A 24,706-nucleotide genomic window follows, 5' to 3' on the forward strand; every position below is an offset into this window, starting at 1 on the left:
GGCATCAATGTTTCTGGGACGAATTATGTTATGGACATATTGCAATTGTAGAACTCTTACAAGGAATTTCGACATAGGACTCTCTCCACAACATTAATTAATAGACATGATTCGGATCCAGCAGAATCATGTCCATTAATGTTCAAATTTTAACCATCAAAGCGTCTGGGTCCGTTGACACCCCTGTACAGAAATATTGACGCGTGCCTACTATGTCACCACGTGATTGGACCAGGCAACAAAATTCTATGGATTGTGTGAGTCCACTAAGCCAGTTAGGCTGCTACTCCAAAAAAAATTTTAATAAATATACCAAATTCATTAAAAAGGATTATAAGCACTTCTCCTGATTTTGTTAACATTCAGCCTAATAGTTGGGGCTTCTAGGAAGAAGAGAAAAAGAAAAACACCACGCAATTTGGCTTCCTAATCAGTACTGTGGTGAAACGACAATCCTTTAGCCACTTAGGCTGTTTACTCCTAATTGGGTGTGGGGAGGGACCAACCTTTTTAGGCCAAGGATATTTAACACGTTTAGAACAAGAGAACACGAAAACATGGAGAAGGCGTTGGGCTGGACAAAAAACAGAGCCAAAATCAATGCTTTGAATGAGTAATAGTCACTTTCTTGTACTTCTCGTTACTTTCTTCACGATTCTTCCTCACTTCTTCGTGAATTCTTGTCAAGGAGGTAGTAAAATCTTTAACCTTCTTTTTTGAAAATGATGAATTAGGAATGGGTGCAAGATCAAGATAATGTTTTACAAATTTTTCATAGATCGCCTCAAATGGGCTCTTACCGGTGGAACGATTCACCACATAATTATAAGAGAACTACGCTTGAGGAAGCACTATATCCCATTGCTTGAGTCTTTTTACCGCCTAACTCCTAAGAAGTTTTCCAATGTTTGATTCATGTTCTCGGTTTGTCCATCAGTTTAAGGGTGATAAGCACTACTGTAAAGCAACTTAGTACCAATTCTTTTCTACAAAGATCTCCAAAAAATGAAAAATAATATTTTCAGTGGTTATTAATAATAATAAAATGCTGGTAAAAAACAGGAGATCTTGGAAGGCTGCGCATAGAGTTGAACATATACCGGCGGTTTTTTTGGACTGCTGGTAAATGTCCGCCACTAAAAACAAACTTTGTTGTAGTTTCGTTTCCTAAACAAGGATGTTGTTTCCCTCACTTGTCAACTACAATGCTTGCTCCTAGACACACTTACTACACATTTCCAAGGGGACTTTTGAACCTACAAGAAACTCATTTCCAATACATTAGAAATATCTAGAAAGGAAGGGCATGTTCGGCAAAGATTCTCATTCTCGCCTAATTAAACGGGGGAAGTGATATATCCGCCCCTTTTGATTACTTGGGACACCTAGCAACAATACATCAATGACTGCAAAGGGCTGATGTACTTCATGCCAGAAGGATTCAATGGGGCTGATTGCCACGTACACTAGCCTTGGGTTTCCCAAGTAATCAAAAGGAGCGGATGTATCATTTCTCTTAAACGGGCGCAATCGGGTAGATGAGAATCTGCGAAAACGACTCAGAGTCGCTCCACAGAATCCGAATTTTTAGTCGCACAAAAAGTAAGACTATTAGAAACGGGCTTCCCGGGTCAGAGTTACTTAACGAGATTTTTTAGGATTTTGAGGGCTTTTCATTCTCATGTCCTAAATAAATGGTGTAATGTGTTATATTAAATTGTTACTGAACACACCCAGAATTACTCTTAACAACTTATTAGAAAGTCCTAGAAATGACATTAAATTTCAACATTTATAGCTACGTCAAGGACTTGATACGAAATAATTTTGGACCTTAGACCTGTTGGGGTTCCACGCAAAAGCAAATCATCCCAAATCGGAAAAAAACAAGTGGATGTGGATGGGTTATAAGGGAATGGGCACCCTCCCTCTAATGTCTAGCTTTTAGGGGTGAGTTCAACCCTGTTAAATTCTCTACAAATGGTATCAGAGCTTAGAGCGTGGGAACCCCAATTTGCCTTCGAGAGTAGAAATGTCCCTCGGGGAAGATCTCGGAAACCCCGGTGTAGTATTTCGTGGTTCCCACGTTGCCGCCACATGGACAAGCGAGATTGTCCACGTTGCTTCCGCGTGGGGAGGAGATTATTGGGGTTCCACGCAAAAGGAAATCATCCTACGTCGGAAAAAAATGAGTGGATGTACATGGGTTATAAGGGAATGAGCACCCTCACTCTAATGGCTAGCTTTTAGGGGTGAGTTCTACCCAGTTAAATTCTCTACAAGAACATGGATCCAATAGACATGCTTCGGATCCAGCTACCCAAATCATGTCCATTAACGTTCAAATCTTAACCATCAAAGCGTCTGGGTCCCTTGACACCCCTGTAATACCCAAACTGTAATACCCAACCCCACGAAGGATAAAAAGGGTGTCAATATTCAAAATTTTAAAAGCCTTATAGGTGGGTAATCATCGGCTTTTGCTCATATTCCCCCGAATTACTCAGGGCATGAAATCACCTGACATAATGGGCTAGCAAGATTCGAACCCAAGACGTTACTTGAATTGAACGGTCTCCTACCACTAAGCCACCACGCCAGGTGATGACAGAAAAATAATACGTCTCTCTCTCTCTCTCTCTCTCTCTCTCTCTCTCTATATATATATATATATATATATATATATATAATTCAAGTTTACTATTGATAAATACTATTCAAGGTTACTATTACTGAACATTATTGAAGTTTACTATTCACAGACACTATTCACATTTACTATTCATATTTGCTATTCATAATAGTTACTATTCATAGCGGGACCCACCGCCACCACTTTCATTAACTCTTCGATTAAGTGGGTGAACTCAACAACCTGTCATTATTCCACTGAATGAGTGGTTGCACTTACATTTACTATTCATATATTTTAGTAAATGAATTTAAGAGAGTAGTTGAAAAGGTAGACGAAAGTTGCCATTCACTATTCAATGTCACTATTTATTCACTATTCAGTCATTATTCGATTACTATTTATGTTACTGTGCATGTCACTATTCACTCCAGTTTTTCCTATAAATAGAGGAAGAGATGAAGAAGAAAAACAAAAAGAAAGAGAGAAAAGAAAGAAAAGAGTGTTAGGGAAAAGTAGAGAGAGAGAGAGAGAGAGAGAGGGAGATTCTGTCAAACTGGAGTTGGAATTTTGCATAAGGAGGTAGGTGATCCTACCATGTTAGTGTATTATGCGTGCCATGCTAATTATATCTACTATTCATGTTTCTTGTTTACAATTTATATGTCAGCATTTATTTAGCAGCTCTGTATATTAGGATGGTAAAATGAGATTGAGCCTTGCATACTCGTGGGGGTGACCCAACGGGTATGCGGCAGCTGTCACACAGACTCGGGTTCTGGGCGTGACAGAAACATTGACGCATATTGGAACAGGCAACAAAATTCTATGGATGTTGTGGGTCCACTAAGCCAGTTAGGCTCCTGCTCCAACTCAACTCAACAAAACCAGTTAACTCCTACTCAATTTTTTATTTTTATTTTTTTTAATTTTCAAGATACCAAATTCATTAAAAAGGATTATAAGTGCCCTTCGGTGCGTAAAGATTGCCCCATATAAAATGAGGTCTTATATTCTCCTGATTTTGTTAAACATTCAGCCTAATAGTTGGGGCTTCTAGGAACAAGAGAAAAAGAAAAACACCACGCAATTTGGCTGCCTATTCATTACTGTGGTGAAACCACATTCTTTTAGCCACTTAGGCCGTTTACTCCTATTAGGGTGTGGGGAGGGACCAACCTTTTTAGGCCAAGGATACTAACACGTTTAGAACAAGAGAACATGGGGAAGAAGTTGGGCAAAAAAGAGAGCCAAAATCAAAGCTTTGGGTGAAAAGTGAGAGGAAGTCACTCTCACAATCAATTTTAAAGTCAATCTTTGGCTCCCAACGTATAAGAAATCAGGTCCATCGATCTTGTAGAACTTAACGAGGCCAAATGTTCTTAGTTCCATCCTGAATGGGCATTCCATGCATAAGATGAAGTACTAAAAACTCCAATTGTTTAACTTCTCCTGGCCGGATCATAAGTGGAACTTGATACTGAAAGGCCTAGGATCATCCCTGATAGGATGCTCTCGATAGCATTTGGCTGGAATTATGATAGCCATTCGGATAACTGAATCTAATCACATACATGCATGAGGGATAAGAGGGGCAATAAGTAGGGATGTTCATTTGGTTGAAACCGAACCGAAATAGCTGAAAATAACCGAAAAAAGATAACCGAAACTGAACCGAATTACGTTCTAACTGCACTTGAACCGAAACTGAAAAAAAATCGGTTCTCCGGTTTGTTCGGTTATAACTGAATTAATGATTAAGACAAGAACAAGATTATAAACCCCCCATTTTAGCTTGTATTTTAGGACTAAAAAGTAGAAAAAAGTAGGAAACAAATCAGCAGAGAGAGTGACAAATCCCATTTTGCACCTTTTAAAACAAAACAGAGACAGTGGTCCCGTGGACATGAAGGAGTAGTTAGGTGTTAGGCGGAAAAGACAAGACCACATGCCAATATTTAAATTAGTTTGAAAAGTCAAAAAGAGAGTGACATAAAATATATTAAATAACAAATAATTTTTAAAGGCTTTTCTTTTACTGTCATCAATACTTCGGTTGTTCGGTTAAAACAGAAGTTTTTTTTACAAGCCGAACCGAAAACCGAAATATGCTAAATAGTGTAACCGAACCGAAAAATCTAAAAACCGAACCGAAATAACCGACCGAATTTGGTTCGATCGGTTATTTCGGTTTTATCCGAATAATGCACAGCCCTAGCAATAAGTATCATTTAGAAAGGAGACATGAGGGTGGCTTCAGCTACAGGCAGCAAAACACCACCAATTTGAGGTGTTTTATTAAGACTAAAAGTGCTGCTTCTCTCTGTCCGGAACCACCTCTTCGTGATGTGCATCGGTGGAATAACTTTATGTAATAACTTTTGGACATATCAGTAGTATAAAAGGGTACTTTGCAAGTCATTGGGGGCCGTGGCCACCCCCACGCTATATGTCCCTCCGCCCCTGTCCAGAAACGACTCTGTCGGGAAGTGGGCTTCGTGGACCGTGTAATCCGAATCGGATTTTAGCAATTTTTTTTAAAATTATTTTGCTTTCTCATTCCCCGCATCTACAAACATGGCAGAACCCATTTTAACAGTAGTTGTCGAACATGTGTTAAGGCACCCTTCTTGTTTTGGATTTTGAGAACAGATTGTGAGCCCAAAAGTTATTATTGGACTCAAAATTAAAAGGAATGCTAAAATGAAGGGTGCCCTTCAAAAATCAACTAACAAAGACGCCCCCATTGGATTCATTTCATTAATCATAATTTATTGTGGCATTGAAAAATGTATAAGTAAAGGAATAATATATGCAGGTTGATGACGTGGATCCAATGGGGTGGCTTTTGGTTTAGCATTGCTCTAAAAATAAACCAAAATCTGAGCACAACAATCAGTTTAAGGTTCACAATCGATTCTCAAAATCCGAAACAACCAGTGCCAAAAAAAGAACAGGGCCTGAGGTTCCCCGTCTTGTAACCTAGTATGGTCCAGGGCCCTTGTAGCCTAGTATGGTCCAGAGGGGGTATGTTTGGGTAAATTATACTTCCACAGCTCTTCCTATTCCCTTTTGTTTCCAAGATCAAACAAAAGGGTGTGTTAATGAAGTCAGATTTTAGGAAAATGATACGTCCATCCTTCTCCTCCCCTTTTGTTTTTTTTCAAGATTGCATTGTAAAGACAAGTAACAAACAAAAGGAAGTGTTAATGAAGTCAATTTTAGGAAGGAAAATGATACCTCCACACTGATCCTTCTGAAGACTTCATTGAAGAGTCAAAATTCAAACAAAAGTGTGTGTCAAAAGAGAGATTTTATATGGTGTAAGGCCTTAAGACAATACAGTAGGGGTACCGCCCTTGATATTTGATCCAACAGCAGCTCAGTTTTTGAGTTTTTTGAGGAGCTGCTGTTGGATCAAATTTCAAGGGTGATACTTCCGCCATACAAAGGCCTTATTATTGTAAGGCCTTACTGTTAGAAAATGATTTGCAAATCTGTAATTTAGGATTCAAAAATACCTTATAACGAATTAACCCTTTTACTTGAGAAGACAGAAATCAACAGTAACTATTCTGCAAGAATCAATTGTAATAAAACAGATAAATAGTTAGACCACTTATCGAGTTGAGGCACGAAGGATCTTCGCTGTCCTTAAGGCAAATCTCGCCCCCACTATGACGAATCAATGGTGCAGATGGGCGTCTCGGCGTATGCCTCCAGGATACAACAACTCTTGCTCCAGGGGTGTGCACTCACACAGCCTGGATGCCTAAGAACTCGCTTATATGTGCCAAAAGCCTTGATCAGAAAGCTTGGGGGAAAAATATCAGAAAACCAGAGAAGAAGAAGAATCCGTCAAGGATCTCTTTCTGTTGGATCAAATTTCAAGGGTGATACTTCCGCCATACAAAGGCCTTATTGTTGTAAGGCCTTACTGTTAGAAAATGATTTGCAAATCTGTAATTTAGGATTCAAAAATACCTTATAACGAATTAACCCTTTTACTTGAGAAGACAGAAATCAACAGTAACTATTCTGCAAGAATCAATTGTAATAAAACAGATAAATAGTTAGACCACTTATCGAGTTGAGGCACGGAGGATCTTCGCTGTCCTTAAGGCAAATCTCGCCCCCACTATGACGAATCAATGGTGCAGATGGGCGTCTCGGCGTATGCCTCCAGGATACAACAACTCTTGCTCCAAGGGTGTGCACTCACACAGCCTGGATGCCTAAGAACTCGCTTATATGTGCCAAAAGCCTTGATCAGAAAGCTTGGGGGAAAAATATCAGAAAACCAGAGAAGAAGAAGAATCCGTCAAGGATCTCTTTCTGTTTTCTCTAAAATCGACTTTATAGAAAAGCAATCGACACGTTAGGGTGAAACGTCGCACTCTTTTAGTGCGTGGGAGACGTTTCCCAAACGGTCACTAAACCACGATTAAGGAATCTCAAACGGTAAAAAGAGTTAAAACAAAATAAACTCTTTAACCATTAAAAGAAAAGAGAAAAAATAAATAATAGAAAAAAGAAAAATCCTTGGGCCCAAGCGCGCGGCCGAGCCGGGCGGCACACGTGTGTGGTAAGATCAAAAGCCCGCCGGACCAAAGTGGGAGATCCGTGCGCGTAGGATCCCCATAACCTCTTGATCATTCACAAGGTTAAGAGAGTGAAAGTATATATATGGCCACCCTCATCCTCTCACACTTCCCATCTAGGACTAAAGTTTTCTCATGACTTTAGTCCTTTTGGAGAGAAGCCCAAGTAATTTGAATGAGAAGCCCAAAAGCATACATATAATGACTAAAAACACCCCATTGTAAGTTTGAATTACAAAAAGACTTTTTCACATAAAAAGTCAACACTTAACCATATAATTTATCATCAAAAGAAGTCAGTTTCAGGAAAAGACAAGCAATAAAGGACTGTATATATCATTTTCCGTTAGGCACTAGTAGCCTTTCAGCTTTTCTAGCATCTTCCCATTTATCTTCTTATAAATTCATTTATAAATTCCTTGAGGTGGTGGGAGTGATCGTATATGATTTCTGATTTGCAGAACTCCAATTCTTTGGTAAACTAATTCGAGTAGTTCTTCTCATTGGAAAAGACAAGAGTACAGAGAGAATGGGAGAAGGAGAGCCAAGCCAAGGCAACTGCACCAACAATGTCAATGACAATGGCAACAATGGAGGACCGCGCTCGGCTGGAGCTCAGATCCAAATCCATCCGAGCCGGCGTTTGCCAGACTTTTTACAGAGCGTGAATCTCAAGTATGTGAAGTTAGGGTACCATTACCTCATCACCCATCTTTTAACATTGTTCTTGATACCTCTTACGGTGATGATCCTCTTAGAGATCGGACTGACAAGCCCAGAAGATGTCCGGCAGCTCTGGATCCATCTCCAGTACAATATCGTAAGTGTCCTCGTCTGCTCTACTGTTCTCGTCTTTGGCTCCACCGTCTATGTCATGGCCCGTCCTCTCTCAGTCTACCTCGTTGATTACGCCTGCTATCGCCCACCTTCCCATCTCAAAATGCCCTTCCAAGTGTTCATGGAAGTGTCCAAACTCTCCGGAAAATTTGATGACTCAGCCATTGAGTTCCAACGCCGGATACTCGAGCGTTCCGGCATCGGTGACGAAGCCTATATTCCAGAAGCTTTACATTATGTCCCTCCTCGACATTCCTTGGCCGCTGCCAGAGAAGAAGCTGAGCAAGCCATGTTTGGTGCCATGGACGCCCTCTTCCTCAACAATTCCTCCATCAAACCCGAAGACATCGGAATCCTAATAGTCAATTGTTGTCTCTTTAACCCCACCCCGTCCCTCTCCACTATGATCATCAACAAGTACAAGCTCAGGAGCAACATCCATAGCTTCAATCTCGTAGGGATGGGATGCAGCGCCGGCATCATTGCCGTAGACCTTGCCAATAACCTCCTCCAAGCTAACCGTTGTACATACGCCGTAGTTGTCAGCACCGAGAACATTACCCAGAACTGGTACATCGGTAAAAAGAAATCCATGCTCTTACCGAATTGCCTATTCCGAATTGGCGCAGCTGCCATCCTCCTCTCCAACAAGTCCTCCGATCGTCATCGCTCCAAGTACAAGCTCGTCAACATTGTCAGGACGCACCACGGTTCCGATGACAAGGCCTTCCGTTGTATCTATCAGGAGCAAGACGATAGTGGCATTGTTGGCATTTCTCTGTCCAAGGATCTCATGGCCATCGCTGGAGGGACACTCAAGACAAACATCACCACCCTCGGACCGCTTGTACTCCCCATCAGTGAGCAGCTTCTCTTCTTTGCCACTCTCACAGCGAAGAAGCTTTTCAACGATAAAATTAAGCCCTACATCCCAGATTTCAAGCTCGCGTTCGATCACTTCTGTATACATGCTGGGGGGAGAGCCGTGATTGACGAGCTCGAGAAGAACCTTGAGCTCCTACCCATCCATGTAGAGGCTTCCAGAATGACCTTGCATCGATTCGGAAATATATCCTCTAGTTCCATCTGGTACGAGCTAGCTTACATTGAGGCCAAGGGAAGGATGCGCAAGGGCAACCGCATATGGCAAATTGCAATTGGAAGTGGATTCAAATGTAACAGCGCAGTTTGGAAGGCCCTTCGAACTGTGAAGCCATCTCCCAATGTACCTTGGCATGATTGCATTGATAATTATCCTGTGCAGATCACCGATACATTCACTCATCCATAACCATCACAGATGTAACTTTGATTATTGCAGTTATTTATCGAGCATGTTTGGATCTCTTTATTAATCTTGAAGACATTACTCATCCAAGGCCACCTGGAGACAATTTGGTTGTGATTTCCTTACCATGTTATTCTTATCATAAAAGTCATAATGTTCTCTTTTCCTTGTTTTTTCTTGGTCTCTCTTTTTTTTATGTACGGTGCAAGTTATCTGAAACCTCAGTTTGCTATTCTTGTGCCCTATCAATCACTATTCAAAATTTCAAGTTGTTTGCTTTTTATATGCTCTAGAGAGCTTAATGGATGTTCTATCATGGCATAATTATTGAGCACTGTCCTTTCATTATGTTTTTTACATTTTTGGCTATCAATTAATGACTTGAATACCAGGGATCTCTATGGGTGATGTGTTCTACAAGCTATTAAACTTCAATTGGCTGGTTTATGTTTTCCTCTTTGTTGTAGCCTATGATATTTTCAAGGATCATAATTACTTTAGTAATTTAAGAGAATTATGAATCATCCAACCATCTCTGTTTAACTTCAGAAGTACCTATTTTTGGTGTAAGTTGGTAGATGAGATATAACCTTACACAGAAATTCAAAACCACATACATAATGCATTTGTGCTTGATACTCTGTGAAGGTAATAGAAGTTGTCATCTTTCATGAGATACCCAATTGCTTCAATCTTCTAGTCAAAATTCAGCCTACTAAGTTTCTTTTTTGTTTATTGATTTCTAAAATCCAACTTGCCTACAAATATGCTCGCTGGGATTATCAGGTCATTGAGATGCATGCAGAGGTTAAGGTGCCTAAACTGCAACAGTTTGATAGTGCCCTCTAATTTATATGAACGTGATGGGTGGATTTCATTATGGCTATCTATGACTTGTGAAGGCATGATGTGATCCTCGACAAGCTTCTGGAGCTCGCTTTTTCGGGAGTCATACGCACAACCAATCCCCTGCACCTCGGACTCCCGAGCTCTTCTTCTTTCTATTAGTTCATATATGTTGCGTCGCCAGACTTAAGCATCCGACTTTGGGCATTTCTTACCTCATCGGACGGTTTACCGGAATGTCTGTTGCATGAGAGAGCAGCCATATAGCTCACTTTCCAATAGATTTTGTCATTATTCATGATGCGGCTGCTCTCTCATGCAACAAGCGTTCCGCGAAATGCCTTCTGCAGTGGACCCTAGCGAAACCCTTGTAAAACTGTTAAGATTGCAAGAATTTTTTAGAAGAGTATTCGAAGAAAGCAAATAAAAAAAATCAATGATCATATTCATTAAGAACGCCTGTACAAAGTGGTAGTATAGAAGAATTGTGTAATTGGGAGTGTATTTAAACTGCCCGTGGTTTTTTGTTATCGTCTTTTAAGAAGTTCTAGTAGATAAATAGTTTGTATCAGTGAAAAGTGGGCCCCAAAGATCAAGTGGGACCAAAACTAATGTCAACAAGATCAACGGCTCTGAATGTGTGTGGATTGTGCCACACGCTGTCTGCTTTTTGGTCCTTTACCTTAAAATGTGGTTCAAAACAGTCCACCTAGGTAGTTCCCCTATCAGATCAATCAGTCATTTGACACCTATCTGTGGGCCCCAAAAGTTTTTCACAGAATCTCGATTGAGACGTGGTCACAGTATCGGTACACACGTGTACAGGGAAGATCGAGGATCTGTCGCTTCATTGGATCTCGTCCGTTCATATTGTTTTTCAAGCGAGAGACTAGATGAATGTGTAAGGATTGTGCCACACGTGATTCCGAAAATATCAGAAATAACAACCGAAAAAAAAGGGCTATGATTTTTTCACCCCTCTCTAGGATTATGCGCCCCTTGTAGTGTGATTTGACGTCAAAAAGCGTTAAAGTCTGCCCACAATTTTCGAGCTCCAGGGGTGGGCATAATCCTAAGGGGGGGCGAGAAAATCATATATATATTTTTTATTTTTTTTTGGATCTTACGAAAGTTGAAAGCGATACTCACCCTCCATTCATTTCATCGATGGCATGCATACAAAGAAGATGACATGCTAACTAACGTTAACGGCGCCGTTAGTGGGGATAAAAGAGATCAGCTGTTCCCTCGTTGGAGGACCGTCTAGGAAGCCGTCAACAAAGTTAGAGCTTTTCGTGCTGGACACGTGTTTTCCAAAAAGTCCACACGGGCTGAGATAACGATGCCGAGTGTTAAGGAATGGGGACCACACGAGTCGAACGTCAAATCAGTCGATGCTTTTGTAATGACGGCCAGCCTCCAATGACGACTTTGCGTGTTTTCGCCCCTTTTTTCGTCCTTTATCCTTCTCTGTCCACATTTTTGCTTTTTTCTTTAGCCAATCAGACCATAGCAAGGACGGTGTAATCTTTCTTTGTTCCTACTAGGGGTGCGAGTTTGGCCCGGTCAGCCCTGACCTGCCCCTGTGTCCGAACAGGGTCTGGACTGAATTTTCCAACCTGAGGGCAGGTCAGGGTTGATTTTTTAGGCCTGGCTTAGGGTCGGTCGGGTCGGGTTCAAGATTAAGACCTCAGATTAGCCCGACCCGGCCCGACCAGATCCTAAGTTTTCTATTATAGAATTAACCATATGTTCATGTTTCTTTTGCTAATCTTTTCTATTATCTTGGATTGATGTTTCTTTATATTATTATTATTAATTGTCTCAGTTGTCCGCCATGTTGTTGAATTCATATTGTCTTATTTTGTTCCCTTTTTCTATTTGTTGATCATTTTGTTCTATATGATATGTGGTTGCTTCTTTTTTTTGCACTCTTAATAGGTATTTGCACCAGGGTCAATCAGGGCCGGCCTGGCCCAATCAGGGGGGGCCACGGCTGTGCTGAGCCCTGTAGGGTGGGCAATGGGTTGAGGTTTTTTTACTTTGACTCAAGGTCAAGGCGGGTCAAGGTCGAGATAATGGCTCCAGGGTTGAGCTAGGGTTTTGAAAAACCCGTCCCCTGTAGCCCTAGTTTCTATCAATAACAAGCAGTGTAATGGCTTTCGACAGCTTGCTAGTAAGGGAACGGAATCACCAGTTTATTTTATTAAATGCAATAATGCACCCCGTCTCTTTCTCTTCATAAGAGCATAAGCAGAGGGTTATAGGCCTTATGGAGTTATGTTTATGGAAACGATATAATTAGCCCTTTTCCTTTACTGGGGACAGCCCTCTAGTGTAAAAGAGTCTCCCAAGTACCAAAATGGGTGTGCTATATTTTTAGGGGAAGTCAAAAGATAAGGTTTTCTTCTGCTTCCCTTATTTTTAATACTATGCTCGGAGGTGCCCTACATAAATGAGAAGGGGAAAACACTTTGAAAACGGGATTCCATTTTGGGGAAATAAAAAGGGGCTTGACATGACCGTTTAATTGACCATTTTCAGTGTATTTATTCGGTATAAGGATTTGTGCAAAATTAATTGGTCTTCTAGCAGATGTGCCTCAAATAAATAATGCCCCTCTTTTCTTTTCTTTTTTCCATAAAGGAATCCCGTTTCCATAGCAGTGATCAATGAGCAGAAAGGGCGTCCCACCAGTTGGAGTAACAAACTTGAATTTAATGGTTTTGACTCTTACATTTTAGGGAAAATTCTCAAAAAAAAGAGATTTTTAACTGAAAATCTCAAACAATGGTTGACTTGGCTAAATTCTCAAAAAGGGGTGAAACGCATCCCAAGACATGTTTTAAGACCAGAATGCCCTTGAGTTGCTTTTCCCTCTACCTTTTTGAGAAGCAGATCCCGATGCATTTCACAAACCATTTTCACCTTTTTTAGCTTCTTCTTCCCCCCCCCCTCCAAGTGTTGAAAGTCCATTACCTTTGGTAAAACTCCATTGTACAGTCCCCTTCTAGGATAAATCCAGCCCATATTTTTCAAAATGGACTATACAACCCATACCATGGGATGATCCAAACCGCCCAATTGATGGGCCACAACGTAAATAGGTTGTGCCCCAAAAAATCATTTCCATACGATGATTCTAACCATCCGATCTAAAGAGGGACTTAGATTATGGAAACTTCTATAGATTGGAAGGTTGGGATCATCTATGGAAATAGTTTTTGGTGCAGAACCTATTTATGTTGTGGCCCATCAATTGGGCGGTTTGGATCATGCTATGGTGTGGGTTGTACTCCATTTTGAAAAATACGAGATAAATTTATCACTGCCCTTCTAGAAATTGTGTTCAATTACATAAATACGCTTGGCTTTGGACTTTGTGGTAGGGAAGACCAAATGTTTCTTCATGAGAAAGAGTTTTTATATGGTGTAAACCCATAAACTCAAGGATTTTTCAAAAAGTATTGTACGGGTCACACCATAGGATGATCCAAACCGTCCATTAGATGGGCCACAATGCAAATAGGTTGTGCCTAAAAAATCATTTCCATAGGGTGATCCTAGTCCTCCAATCCATAGAGGAAATTCGAGATTGAAGGGGGAGGATCAGCGTATGGAAAACATATTCAAAACTTCAAACAACATTTCATGTTCTGTATTTTTGTTTGGATAAAAATTATCCTTCCTCTCGAGTTTCTTTCCACTTTCTCTTGTTCCATAATTCTAAGCGCTAACTATGTACAATATAAGTAGGACTTACGACACCTTGATGGATGGTCCCACTTGACTCAAAATAGCTTGTGATTCAGACTCAGAAACTAACATCCAAAAAGGATAATGGATCTAATGAAATACTATTAGAATCTATGAACCACTATTTATACCCTGGAACCACTATTTATACCTCGGAACCACTATTTAGTGGTATGTAGTGGTTCCGAGGTATAAATAGTGGTTGTCACTGTATAATTAGTTGTTATGAGTATTTAAACCACTATGTATACACTCATTCTCACTTTTATAGTGGTTTTGACTATAATTATGGTTCCAAGTAATCTTGAAACCACAATTAGTGCTTGGAAGAATTTAATTATAATTTTTTTCATCTAAATGTTGTTCTGAGTGTTTAAACCACTGTTTATAAATTCATGACAACTTTGAGACCCAATGAAATAATATTAGAATGTATGAACCAATATTTATACCCGGAAACCACTGTTTATACCTTGGAACCACTACATAGTGGTAAATAGTGGTTCATAGGTATAATTAGTGGTTCTGAGTGTTTAAAATCATATAAATACACTCATTCTCACTTTCTATAGTGATTTTGAGAGCATAAATTTTTCAATCTCACAATTTAAACTCTCGGAACAAGTATTAGGCCATCTAAACTATCAACCACCATAAGATATGAGTGTTTAGAAAAATATTTAACTCATTGTTCATAAGTTCATTGCAACTTTGACACCCAATGAAATACCAGTAGAATGTGTGAACCTTTATTTATACCTCAGAACCACTATTTATACCTCGGAACCACTATATAGTGGTAAATAGTGGTTCCTAGGTGGGGAAGACGAAAGTAATAAGGTAGAAAGGGTAAGTGAAATGCATTATAATCCGTTTCTTACCTTCTTGGAGGGATGTGTTTCACCCCTTTTTTAGAAGTTAGCCAACTCAACCCTTTTTTGAGATTTTCAGTTAAAAATCACACTTTTTTGAGAATTTTTCCTACGTTTTAATGTGCTATCACAGATGCACTTGGGTGACTTTTAACCGATTGGGACACTCTTTCATCACGTTTATGCAAGAGTGCCCTTGGGTTTAGCATTCCTCTTTTTCTTTTTTTGTTGAATTTTTGTTTCGCCGTGCATAGATATGGAGAGGAAATCTCTATCTTCCTTATCGTTTCAGTGGTTCTCCGTTTCCTTGATACGATCGTGATTCTTTGATACGATCTCTTTATAATAATAAGATTTTATAGTATGAGGGAAGGTCAAACTTTCAATGTACCTATAAATAAGCCCACATTTTATCGTGCCAGGCAACCACAGCGAGGCTTTCCCTATTTTGTAGGTCAATAAAAAAAAGGATGATGTTGGTAGTGGCACCCATTGTCTTGTTATCTCATCCGCATTTAGTTCTAAAATTTCGTTTCAGGGCCTATTCGCTGCTTGTGCTCTGTTTGGTTGCTTGTAGATGGCTGGGAGAATAGAAGATAAACAAGTCAAAGAGAATTAGACAAGAATGTAAGAGAATGGTAGATGGGAAGAATATTAGGAGGAAGATTTGCGAGTAGTGTTTGGTTGCACGAGGAAATTAGCGGAAGATGTAGGGTGTCATTATCAAAATATAGGTGGAAGATGTAGGGTGTCATTATCAAAATATAGGTGGAAGAGAGAGAGAGAGAGAGAGAGAGGGGATAAGACAAGAATTTCTCCTAATTCCCCCAACAAATTTCTCCATTTTGGTGAAAAAAGGTTAGAAGATTATTAGGGGGGGCATCTCCGCCACGTAGGCGCCACCTAGGATAAAAACCAACAATGATGTCTAGAAGTTGTCTAGTGGTCAAATGTGTAAATGACAACCAAACATGCTTTGGGAAGATCTCTTGGAGATCTCATGCATTTGAAACTCCTACAATCCGTAAAAAACAAGCAACCAAATAGAGCATTAGGTATTGTAAGTGCAGGAAAGGGTGCCCCATAAATAGGGCGATGATATTTTCACCCCCACTGCAGTATGCATTCGCCCCCTTTTAACGTGATTTGACGTCAAAAGGACGTGAGTTGACTTCAAAAGGCGTTAATGTTGCCCACTGTTCACCCTATAAGGGGGCGAATGCCTATAAGGGGCGAATGCGTACTTCAGAGGGGTGAAAATATCATCTCCCTATAAATATATTAAACCGTCACTGCCAACAAAAACAAAAATGAACATATAAAAACCACCAATAAAGCACCGTTAAACGGCGAGGAGCTCAGGTATGAATCGCCGTTCACCTCTTCTTCTCAGTTACCTGAAATTCAATCCCAACGGATGAAAACATTTCGGTCGTGGACCCCTTGAGTTGAGTTTCTGATCTTCACTCCTAGGAGACTAACATGCTTATGCATCTGCCGCACACAGCCTTACCACGGTGTGACTCATTGTCCGACCGTACCGGAGCATTTTAGACCAAACACGACTCATTCTTGCTCCTCTCACCATTCAAAAAACAATAGTAGACTTTTTCCCCCTTGCTTAATCGTTTAAGATGCTAACAGTCTCCACTTGCAAAAGTAAATTATTGAGAGATTTTTGGGGTCACCGGAAAATTTTTCAAAATTTTTTGCATGAAAATCAAGTTTGTCCAAACTTTAAAATTCACCTTTTTCAAAGATCCAAACAATTCAGTTGTTTGGCCAATGTTCCTAGATTGTGCCCTAGAAATCATATTCATTAAATAATCCCACCCATCTAATCTGTTGATAAACTATACAATATATAAAATCTCTATAGATCGAATTGTAAGTATAGAATTGTCTAAGTGGGAGTGTAATAAGTGGGATCGAGTGGGTTTTTATTTAGGGATATGTCTGTAACAAGGTGTAGGAGTTAAACATCATTGAAAAGGTGGACCCCCAACGATCAAAAGGACCCAAATTTCATTGAATCGTGTCCGTTCATATTGTTTTCTAGCGTGAGACTAGATCAATGTGTACGATGGATTGTGTCGCACATTATTTTATTTTTTTCAATTGACAGCGATATTCCATTTCTATCACCGTCCATTCGTTCCATCATCGGCATACATACATAGAAACATGACATGATAACGTTAACGGCGCCGTTAGAGGGGAGATAAGGCGTCAGCGGCTCCCTCTTTTGAGGACCGTTTGGAAAGCCATCTGAGAAGAACAGCCGTCACCGACAAGATGACGGAGGCGTGCGCGAGAGATGCACCAGAAAAACTATAATGATGTTTATGGTAGCCCCACAAATTCGAGCAGGCCTGGAGCTCTTGGATTTTGACACGTGGCGCTTAATCTAAACTTAATGATGTGAATGTCAAATCAGTCACGGTCTCTTTAACGACGGCCTGCCTCCAGCTGTCTGACTTTGTGTGCTTTCGCCGCCCTTTTCGTCATTTTTCCGTCACGTTCACACATCCAATCAAATGGACAGCAACGGCCGACAATTAACGTGAACAGCGGGGCGCATTATTCTACAGTGGGGCGAAAAATTAATCTCCCTTTTTAATAAATGCATCCCCGTCTATTTTCCTTTGCAAGGCGTAAGCCACAGGGTTTTAGAGACCTGGGACGTGTGAGAAAGAGGGCGTGTAGCATAATTTTAAGAAAAGACAAAAAATAATGTCTTCTCAAGGCCGCCTTGTAATTAAAAGAGAATAGTACGGACTATGGGTCGTAGGTTCGAGAAATTAAGGATTTTGGGTACTGTTTAAAACAATCATAAAAACCGGGTGATTTCCAAATTTGGGTGGTAAGAAGACCCAATACCCTTCTCACACCATCAGAACCACGATTGAATGCTCGTATGTTGGTACTTCACATTTTCATTAATTTAGTATTTTCTTTATAGAGAAAATCCCCCTGTATTTTCTGCATTTCAACCCATTTACGTTGGCACACTGCTCCAGACTACTTTTGATTCATCTGAATGTGTATTTGAACCGATGAACCTTGGGTTCGTTTGGATCTTGGCCGTCGAAAATAACTAGAGACGGAAGAATGCTTGACACGTGTTAAAAAATAATTATTTGAACCTTGGTGTCTTTATTCATAGTTTGTTTGGTCTTGATTAAAAAAATTCCCAGTCCTTTGAGTTCGTTTAAATCTTGGTCGTCGCGAATATACATAGACAGTCGGATCCACCACAAGTGGACATCAAATATGGAACGATCTTCTAATAATACCTTCATCTCTCTGTATGGGATTTCGCATGCGTACCAATTATTTCTGCGGGCGTACCCTTTAGGTCCGCCCGCATAACCCTTAATATTCTGCCAACATACTCTAGAATTCGGCGGCACACGCGATACATTTGGAACACATGTTTGAACCTAGATAGAAGATCCGACAGTGTACCAGATACTTCGACGGCGTATTGACGGCATACTTGAGATCTTTGAACGATGGGTGTTTCTTGAATTCAGCGGCGTACTCTTGAATCTGGTGTTGTTCTAAGCCAAAAGGGACGTGAGAAATAATAAAATATTCAATAACATGGACGTTTTAAGCCAATAGAGGAGTTAGAAATAATAAAATATTCAATAGCATCGCCGTTTTCGACCGAAAGAGATGTGTAAGTAATAAAATATTCATTACTTAGCCGTTCTCAACTAAAAAAGAAGTGATAAATAATAAAATATTCAATAACTTAGCCGTTCTCAGCCAAAAGAGAAGTGATAAGTAATAAACTATTACTTTAAAGATAATAATTGGCATTAGGTTGTGAATTTGTCCGGAAGGGCAACATAGGAGGACTCTGGTCATATCGTAAGAGTAGTGGGGTTTTCTTTCCACCAGATTTTGAAGAATCACCCGTGTTTGATTATTGTTTTAAAAACTAAATAAAATTTGTAATTTCTCGAAACCATCAATCATATTCCGTACTTTTCTCTTTTTTTAAAAGGAAAATACTTGAGAAAACGAGATTCATAAAAAAGAGAACTGAAATGTCCCTTGATTTGACCCTCCTTTTAAATGTGTATTTATCTTTGCCGGGGATTTGAGCCCTCCATTTGTCTTTTAGTAGACGTGGCTCAATCGATATGGATGTCGGTTTTCTCTCGAAAGAGAATCACGTTTTTATAGCAGTGCTCTTTTTAAAATACGTGTTTCACGATTTATAGATAACGAGATATTAAGGAGATTAGGTCGGCGTTCTCCATTTCCCTCGGAAAAAAAAAGGGGGGCGGGTAATGACAATACGGCCGGCAATTGAAAATGAAAACCAAACTTGTTTCCACCTCATGTAAACCAATTCTGCTGTGGGCAAAAGCAGATGCAACAAAGGCAGAAACATGAAACGGATTCAAATTACAGTTAACTGAGGATATCTCGTAAAATGAATTTTCTACAGCGATTGTAAGAGGACAAAAGATCTGCAAGATCTACGCAATCGCAATAGCCATCTACTCTTTGATACGGTCTGTCTATAATAATATTATTAAGATTTTCTAGTCGTGTTTGGGATCTTGCCTGGAGCTTTCAAGCTTTCAATGCATCTTGACATAAGCACACGTCATATCCTAAATACAAGGGGGATGATGTTGGTAGTGGCACCAGTTGCAACAGTAGGAAAAGAGGGTACAATATAAAAACAAGTAAAATTTAGGGGTGGAAATGGTTCGGCTCGGTTATGGGGTATACCAAGAACCGACCCATTTATCTTTGGAACTGAACCGAACTTGATCCGGTTCGATTCTAAGTTTACCCAAGCTTTGACCAAATGGAGATATGTTGCCTAATGTTATGTTTTTCCTAATCTTCCCAATACGAAAAATTTTCTATGTGATTTTCTACTCTACGAACTACAAACAGTTATATTGGTTTCTGTCAAATATTTATCACTGCGTCCACAGCAAATTGGCATAAAAAGCCTCTACAATCAAATTTTAGCAGGACGGTGATTTTATCCGTTAGGGGCACATCACGCTCGGTTCTCGGTTCGAGGAACCCACACCCAGAAACGAACCATATGTAATCGGCTCCAACCTAACCGAACCATTTAAAATTGGAACCGAGCCGAACCAAAGTGACCGGTTCGGTTGGGTTCCTTGGTTTGGAACCGAACCATGTCCACCCCTAAGTAAATATATTAAACCATATCACTGCCCACAGAAACAAAGAAGATATATCAAAGCCATAAAGAAAGCATGACGTAACAGACATATTTACAGCCGAGTTTCAAGTACTGTTCTCCCTCATTAAAAAAGCAGAAGAGAGTAAGGGGAGTGATAAATCGACTCCCAAATATCTTAAATCGACTCTCTCGATTTAAGATATTTGGGAGTCGATTTATCACTGCCCTAGAGTAAAAACCAGAAGCATGAAAATAAGACTGAGACAAAGAAACAAGATAAGTAATTAAACGACAAAACTAACTCATCTCATCTCAACAAACAGAGATGAAATAGGTGGAGGCTCGTTCAAGTCAATCGAAATACCCCGCCTTAGAATGCCGACAAAAGAGGTGGGCTTCGGCTCTGAAGCCGGCTCCGAAGCCATCACGGGAAATGGTTTATCTACCGGCAACTGTCCGGTGTCGAAGCCGCTAAGCTCCTTTCGAATAATACGCGTGTGGAGGTAGTCGGTAAAACCGGTGGCGGTTGGGGAAGGGCTGAGGTTGAGATCGAAGGAGGGAGGGGTGGAAGAGGGGGGAGGAACCGGGAAATTAGTCTTGGCTTTGGAGCCCCTGAGGGCCATGGCGGCTCCGTCGTAAGCCATGGCGGCTTCTTCAGGGGTGTTGAAGGTACCGAGCCAGACACGTGTCTTCTTCCATGGGTCCCTTATCTCTGCTGCGTATCTTCCCCATGGTCTCTTCCTTACTCCCCTGTAATGCCCTTCTCTAGTAGAAGATGCCATTAGAGAGTACGGCCGTACAGGCAAAACTCATAAGAAAGAGGCAGATGTTTGATGTGTTGAGAAAAAAAAAACTGAAGGAGAATGAGAAATATAGCGTAAGGGAAAGGCTTAGATGGGCACAAGAGTGTGGGCCCGGAACGAACGAAACTTGGCCGAGGTCGGGGTGTGAGGAACTTTCCTCAGACTCCTAGCTAATAGTCTAATAGCAAGAGTGTGGCAATATCAATTACTTCTGAAAATAAAAAGTAAGCATGGAATTGACAGTTCGCCCCCACACCTTTGTTATTACAGGGGTCTGAGCCTTTCCCGTAATCGTCGGCTCTCCACATCTCTTCTCAGTTTATAGTTATCTTTTGCTCAAAAAAATAGGTGCAATGATAAATTCGCTCCCCTTTAGGATATTTCACACTACTTGGACGTGAAATATGTCGCAGACTGTAACGCTTTTTTTGAGGTGTAAAGTGGTGCGAATTATCCTACAGTGGGTGCGAATTTACCATTGCCCAAACAAATAAACTAGGTTTATATGGTTTACTACGTATGGAGTAATCAGCCGCCATCGAAACAGAGCCGCCGCCTGATTTGACGTGTCACAGGGTTTTCCATATGACGTCGAGCGTCTGACGTCAGCCCTACATTTTCCGTACGGATTTCCTACGAACCTATGACATCAGCCCTAGTTCTTCGTTTACTCCAGTAGTTCTGCGCGTGTTGTGTCGCGGTGTGGGTGGAGCGTAGCTTTTGTTTCGGGACTGTTGTCGTCTACGTGGAAGGCATCCGGGTTGTGTCGTGATTTTGGGAACACACTCCGTCTCCCACACTTTTTCCAGCATCCCCCTTCTCTCAAGGCAGGAAACGACAAACAAAAGAAGGTGGACAAATCATCCGCAAAATTAGGCTTTGCACAAGAAGACTTTGTCCTATTCTACCAGGCAATCTAAACCGTGTATTAATGTATATTGAAATGATATCAGCACAACTGGCCTTTATAATAATTGCACCGACTCATGTTCTCTTTTTGGGAAATGTTATCACTAGTAGGGCTCCCAATGAGCCGAGCCGAGCTGAACTTTGGTGTGTTCGGACTCAACTCGCTTATATTATGGGCTCGTGTTCGGCTCCCCAAAATTCGGCAAAGCTCGAGCTCGGCTCGTTTAGTAAACGAACTAGCCCGAGTGGGCTTGGTTGGGTTTAGTAAACACATCTAATAAATACCATTCACTAAGTATGGTTTGGCTTAGCTCATGAACTCCTAAACGGGAAGATTCCTAGCTACTTAGACTTGTAAGACGAGCTACTATCAAGAACTAGAAGGAGAGCTAGTATCCCTCCAGCGCGCAGGAAAGAGAAGACAGAAGACAAAGTCTATAATATAAATAGAGTAAGGGGTTAAGTTACATATGTAAACATCCACTAGACTTCGGTGGTTAAAGTAAAAATGAGTATAAAACATATAAAGTTGAACCGTGCTAGTTACCTTTCTCCAAATTATTTGGCATCCACAGAATTATCACTCACCTAAGGTGGGACTGGAGGTCTCAAAATGGAATGGAAGAGTGTTAGGACGGATAGTAGGAGTGATCTGTCCTCTAGCGTTCGTTTCATAACACTCCCTCCCCGTCTTACTAGGCATTAAGGCCCCATCTGACTTTACAGCGGGGGGCCATATTTTTTGGGTGATCCAAACCATTCATTTGAAAAGAACTTACCTAGATAGGGTGTCCACAAAAAATCAGCTCCATAAGATCATCCTAATCCATCCAACTGTGGAGGAAAAATTAGCAGATTTGCGGATAAACTGTGTTTGTCTATTTTTCCTCATCTTTCACTCCACATTTGGATGGGTTAGGATGATCCTATGGATCTGATTTTTTGTTGACACCCTATGTAGGTAAGGGCCTTTCAAATGAATGGTTTGGATTACCCAAACAATGTGGGCCCCTGTTGTTTTTAGCCCTACCGAGAAGATAAGATTATCTACTCGACCGAGTACGGTCACTTTTCCGTATATATATATATATATATATATATATATATATATATATATATATATATATATATATATATAAGGTAAGGGCCTTTCAAATGAATGGTTTGGATTACCCAAACAATGTGGGCCCCTGCTGTTTTTAGTCCTACCGAGAAGATAAGATTATCTACTCGACCGAGTACGGTCACTTTTCCGTATATATATATATATATATATATATATATATATATATATATATATATATATATATATATATATATATATATGTGTGTGTGTGTGTGTGTGTGTGTGAGTGGAAATGGTTTGTGAGCAGTTGCTCAGATAAGGCTCAGATAAGCTTATCTGAGCAGAGCTCACAAACCATAGGAGGGCTATATTTTTTGGGGGATCCAAAGCATTCATTTGGAAAGTCCTTCCATGGATAGAGTGTGTACCAAAAATCAGCCCTATAGGATCATCCTAACCCAATCAAAGGTGGAGGGGAAAATGGGCAGACACTGTGTGTCCATGTTTCTGCCCATTTTTCCCTCTACAAATGGCAGGGTTAGGATGATTCTATAGCGCTAATTTTTTTTACACACCCTATCCATGGAAGGGCCTTCCAAATGAATGCTTTGGATCCCCCAAAAAATATGGCCCCCCATGGTTTGTGAGCTTTGCCCTGATAAGCTTATTATATGAGCAGCTACTCACAAACCATTTCTCCTCTCTCTCTCTCTCTCTCTCTCTCTCTCTCTCTCTCTATATATATATATATATATATATATATATATATATATATATATATAGTGAACATAAACCGGGCCTAAAAAGTTCACGAGCTTGTCCAAGCCGAACTATACAAAGCTCGAGTTCTGCTCGTTTAGTAAACAAACGAGCCCGAGCCGAGCTTCTAATGAGCTAAATCCAAACATGTCCGTGATCCGGCTCAGTTCATTTGCAGTCCTAGTTATCAACACTACTGTATGTTTTCAGCCTAGGCTATGGCCCATCTAATGGACGGTTTGGATCATCCTATGTTGCGGGCCATACCTTACTTTGAATAAAGCAAGGAGTGCCCTCATCAAAATAGGGTAGTGCTGATAACATTTCCCCTCTTTTATCATCTCAATTGTTCCAAATCGCTCTCACAAGCCAGTTGCAAAAGAAAAGACAAGCTGAAGCTGAGTTTGTGTAAGTAGTACATGGTTGTGATGATGACATTTCCCTATTTGTGGTGGTTTTCCTTACTAGATATTTGTTATATTTGTGGTTTCCAGTTCTTGTTAGATAGTTTGTGTAAGTAGTACATGGTTGTGATGATAGTTTGCTTTTCCCCACCCTAAACCAATCCTAAATTAAATCGGGTTTGTTTTTTCCAACCCTAACCCAACACAAAATTAAGTCGTGTTGGCTTTTTCCAACCCTAACCCAACCCAACCCAACCTAACTAGAGGAAATACCAACCCAACCTGAGCAAAATATCGGTTTGAACCCATCGGGTTTGGCTTGAGCCGACAATTCTAACTTCTACTAATGTCTACTTCTGTCACTAAATGTGAGTCGCTGCATTTTTGTAGTCATTGTTTTGCTATCCATGGTTCAGATATAAGATATCTAAAAAGGCCTATAAAGTAGAAGGTTCAAATCATGGTTTTAAATTTCGGCCGATTTCGGGGACTGAAACCGAAATTCCCAGAATTTGGAATTTTAGGTAATTTCGGTCTAAAATTTCAAGAAAATGCCATGTTAAAAAAAAATGTTACAAAATTTCGAGACAAAATACCAAATTTCAGATATCGGTGGGGTCCGAAATCAGTACCGAAACCGAAATTTAAAACCTTGGTTCAAATACATCATTATGTTCCGTTTGAGAGAATAAGACAAATGCCCACTGAAAAAGAAATAATGAATAAAGTTTAAATTAACGAAAGG

The 24,706-nt window shown here is 40.3% G+C and overlaps 1 protein-coding gene and 1 pseudogene across 2 annotated transcripts; one reads left to right on the forward strand and one right to left on the reverse strand.

Moving 5' to 3' along the window:
- Positions 1 to 3,116: 3,116 nt before the first annotated feature.
- LOC143854300 (3-ketoacyl-CoA synthase 4 pseudogene) lies at positions 3,117 to 9,746 on the forward strand (annotated as a pseudogene). The gene is made up of 2 exons (XR_013237479.1): positions 3,117 to 3,214; positions 7,695 to 9,746. The product of XR_013237479.1 is annotated as a 3-ketoacyl-CoA synthase 4 pseudogene (transcript).
- Positions 9,747 to 20,322: 10,576 nt separating this feature from the next.
- LOC143854881 (ethylene-responsive transcription factor 12-like) lies at positions 20,323 to 20,802 on the reverse strand. The gene has a single exon (XM_077365000.1). The coding sequence runs from the start codon at positions 20,800 to 20,802 to the stop codon at positions 20,323 to 20,325; it is 480 nt and encodes a 159-aa protein (XP_077221115.1).
- Positions 20,803 to 24,706: the final 3,904 nt, after the last annotated feature.

This window comes from Tasmannia lanceolata, unplaced genomic scaffold (genome assembly GCF_043159265.1).
Source record: "Tasmannia lanceolata isolate RefF3 unplaced genomic scaffold, GAP_Taslan_0.1 ptg000020l, whole genome shotgun sequence".
Lineage (NCBI taxonomy): Eukaryota > Viridiplantae > Streptophyta > Magnoliopsida > Canellales > Winteraceae > Tasmannia > Tasmannia lanceolata.

What these genes read in the sequence shown, in the direction of transcription:
- LOC143854881 (XM_077365000.1), bottom strand. Translation starts at nt 20,802, where the DNA reads ATGGCATCTTCTACTAGAGAAGGGCATTACAGGGGAGTAAGGAAGAGA.